The sequence below is a fragment of the Microtus pennsylvanicus genome, chromosome 12 (genome assembly GCF_037038515.1).
Source record: "Microtus pennsylvanicus isolate mMicPen1 chromosome 12, mMicPen1.hap1, whole genome shotgun sequence".
Lineage (NCBI taxonomy): Eukaryota > Metazoa > Chordata > Mammalia > Rodentia > Cricetidae > Microtus > Microtus pennsylvanicus.
The window spans coordinates 16,834,301-16,837,918 of record NC_134590.1 but is presented as its reverse complement, the minus strand read 5'-3'; the positions used below and the strand labels follow the sequence as shown (position 1 = coordinate 16,837,918).

Here is a 3,618-nt window from a genome sequence, read left to right as displayed (position 1 = left end):
TTTTCCAATCTATTAACAGTATTGTTATTATTCCTGCTTAAAAATGTAATTTCTCAAAAAAATGACTGAAGTTTTGCTGCACAGTTATCTTCTCTATTTTTATTTCACTATGAAAGTGTTTTTTCAATTTTAGACATTTAAGCATCATGAATCTCAGAGATGTATCTGCACTCGGTGCGCTTGAATCCAGTTACTGAGCTTCGGGCAAGGGGCTGGAGGTTAAAATACACAGACAAACACAGACAAAGAGACAGCGACACAGGTCATCCTTGAATTCCCCAAGAATGCCCCCTTTATTGTGTTCAGGGGCAGATTATATAGAGATAGCCACACCCCAGCCAAACCCACCAGAAACCACTCTCCTGCCATCAGGAACTCCTGAAGGTCTCGTGCTCAGAGCAGCTGTAGGCACTCAGATCAGGGGATTACAAGAAATTCAGGATCTGGGGTCTCACTGCTCCCAACAATGTGGCTCTGCCTTCCAAAGTACACTGTCACTTGATTGTAAAATGGTTGATCTCACACAGATGCTGATAGCCCAGGCATCCAGAGTTTCCATTACTGGTAAGCCACAAAGTACCTACCAAGCTTGTGTGTGTCAGTGTCAAGCGACACCAGCACCGTATCAGAAGGCATATGCCTGTAAGCAGAAATATGGTAAATCCTAGGTTCTCTAAAAATGAAGTATTTAGTGTGGATTTTTATGTTGTAAGCATAATTCCATAATCTTTTCTTCTAATATTAATAGTCATTCTAGTAAATGTCTAATCACAGCCAAGAAACAGCCTCCAAGGGGAGCCTTTGTCATAAGCTGGGTGGCTGATGTAACAATCCCCATGATGACCTGTGCTTCAGTCACTGTACTGATCACTACTCACCTGCCCAGGAAGCCAGTAAGCTCAGAGGAAACACCTGTAAGAGTACTCGGTGCTCCTGTGCCTCATGGCTGAAAATGAATCACCCAAAATTTGTTCTCATCCTCCAAGAGAGAGCAGTAAAACACCAACGGAAGCAGCCATTTTCTTTGGGACTGACAACACCATGCCGAAATCAGAAACTACTATTACCTCTGAAGGAGACCACATTACTTCAGTGAATGAGTGCACACCAGATGGTGATTTTTCTACTACAGCCAACAAGCTCACACCTACAAAGGAAAAAATCAAGGTAGAAGATGATCTTGAGGCCACCCTGAAGTCAACAGCTCTTCCAGAGAAAGAAATTACTACTCCGACTGAAACTACCATCTCTAAAGCTAAGGAGTCAATTACTGAAAATTTCATTCCGGGGAAAATGGGAAGCATCTCACCCCCAGTTGGTACTGTTTCCTTAATAGATCTCTCCAGTAGCGTGGCAAAAGAAGACATCCTCTTAGCCACCATTGACACAGGAGACGAAGAAGACCTACCTACTACCGAGCTCTCTGACACTCTGCAGGACAGCACTGCCCAATCGGAGGACACCGCTGCACTTCCAGATGAAAACCCAGAAACTGATGGTAGCTCCTCCATCAATTCCAATGATCCTGATGATGGAGCTGTCCAGGTCACGGACTCCTTGAGTCCCGAGGCTGAGCTACCTCCCTCTACTGAGAACGAGGTCACCACCACTCCAGACACAACCAACGTTGCAGAAGAGAACATACCTGAAATTGACCTGATTGTTTCAGGGGATAACCCCAAAGCTGTGAGAAAATTAACTGATTCGGATGAGGAAAAATTTATCACTGTTTTTGAACTCACCAACACTGCTGAAAAAGCCAAAGATAACTCAGAAGATACTTTTACTGATGAGGAATCGGCTGATGGAGTCAATGCTTGGGTGGAGAAAGAGACTGGGAATGAAGCTGAGACCCATTCAGTTTTGCTAACTGCCGTTGAATCCAGGTATGACTTCATTGTCCCTGCCTCAGGAACTACCAACATGGTGGAGGAACTGACCGCGAACACAACAGAAGACCTGTCTGAAAATGAAACAGAGGAATCTGAAACTAAGGTCACAGAGGAGTCTCCTGTAGTGACCTCTATAGTAGATACCCCTCTACACAAGGAAGACTCTTCTACCCATGACTCGGGTATTTTCAAATTGCTGAAAGAAGATCCTGATGAGCTAATGATGTAGAAGCAGCAACAGAAGAGAGGCAACATAGAAGTACACAACGAATTAAAAGACAGTCTTATTGTCTAAGTAGTTACTTAACAGGAAAAATCTTGAAAAGAAAAAAGAAAAAACAATGTGGGCATTTAAGGCAAGTACTATTGGACTTAGAAAAGACAGATGTTTATGGACAGAGGTCATGTAGCAGAATATATTTAAGGACAATTTTAAAACCAACAATCTCAATACTTTTCTGGGTATCATGGCTTGTAATGTAACAACTTACCTTAATGTAAAATAAACCATACAAGATTTTAAAGATATGAAGGGGACAGGGGTGAAGAGCCCATCTCTTAAAACAATGAATGTTAGGTACTATTTCAGAAAATTCTGTTATAATTTAGTGAAATTATGGCAAAAAAATCACATAATATGTAAAAATTACTGAAACATATAAAAGTTTTATGAAAATTTTATTCTAAAATTTTTCTTTTTAATACCACAAATATGATTCTCTTCTATTAAAATATATATTTGAAACCCTAACTAATGTCAGAATTAAAACTTCCTTGTAATTGCTTAACACCCATGTGTAACATAAGAAATCAGACATACTTCTTGGTTCATATTTGAGGCTAATTAAAACAAAATATTAGTTTACATATGTGTTCATTTGAAAAATAATGTATAAACATGAGTTGATTTAATGTTCTTACTGTTAAGATTTATATCCTGAATTTTTGTCAATTTTTTTTCAGATCATAAATGAATATCGTACTCTCCTTAGGCAGTTGGCTAGCAATTCAAGGACACGTATCTTCATCTTTTTTTCCTGATACAGACTTTCCAAATAAGTCTGTTGTCATTGTGCTGATTCTCCTCAATAAATCATTCTGGAAGCAACTGGTTAACCATGTGTGATGTGTTTGATATTCTGGTATAAACTCTTAAGAGTCATACAGAAAAAAATTAAAAGTCTTGCTTAAAAAACAGAAATAGCATTATTCTATAAAGATCCATAATTTCCTTTTCTTAAAACTGAAGAAATTAAAACATGCCAAAACACAGAGTAAATAGCAAATATCATGTATGAGAGAGGATGTTTAAGTAGACTCTGGACTAGGATAAGTGTGGTACTGTGTTTAATTCCAGAAACACGTTATTATACAAACATTTGAGATGTATCAGATCATGGATATCACAGCTCATCTCTCAACAATGAAGTACTTGGAAAAAAATAAATTGGAATACTGATTAAACTATATGCTAAAGCCTAAAAAATAAAAATGATAATTTCATCTAAGCAAGTAACAAAAGACAAAGATTAACATACATGACACAATGAATAATCAAAATTATATACAAAATATGAGTAATATATAATTCAAAAGCAAATAACTGGAAGAAAAGTACATTATACTGTACACCGGAAAGACTATTACCCTTGTTACATATATACTTCCCAAAGAGAAATGCCTGGAAAGTCTCACAAACATGACATGACTGCCAAAACATGAGCTG

The 3,618-nt window shown here is 38.0% G+C and overlaps 1 protein-coding gene across 1 annotated transcript; it reads left to right on the top strand.

The window, feature by feature from the left end:
- Positions 1 to 942: 942 nt before the first annotated feature.
- Positions 943 to 2,121, top strand: Cabs1 (calcium binding protein, spermatid associated 1). Its single transcript, XM_075944413.1, has one exon. The coding sequence runs from the start codon at positions 943 to 945 to the stop codon at positions 2,119 to 2,121; it is 1,179 nt and encodes a 392-aa protein (XP_075800528.1).
- Positions 2,122 to 3,618: the final 1,497 nt, after the last annotated feature.

Coding starts and splice junctions, on each gene's coding strand:
- Cabs1 (XM_075944413.1), top strand. CDS start 943: ATGGCTGAAAATGAATCACCCAAAATTTGTTCTCATCCTCCAAGAGAG.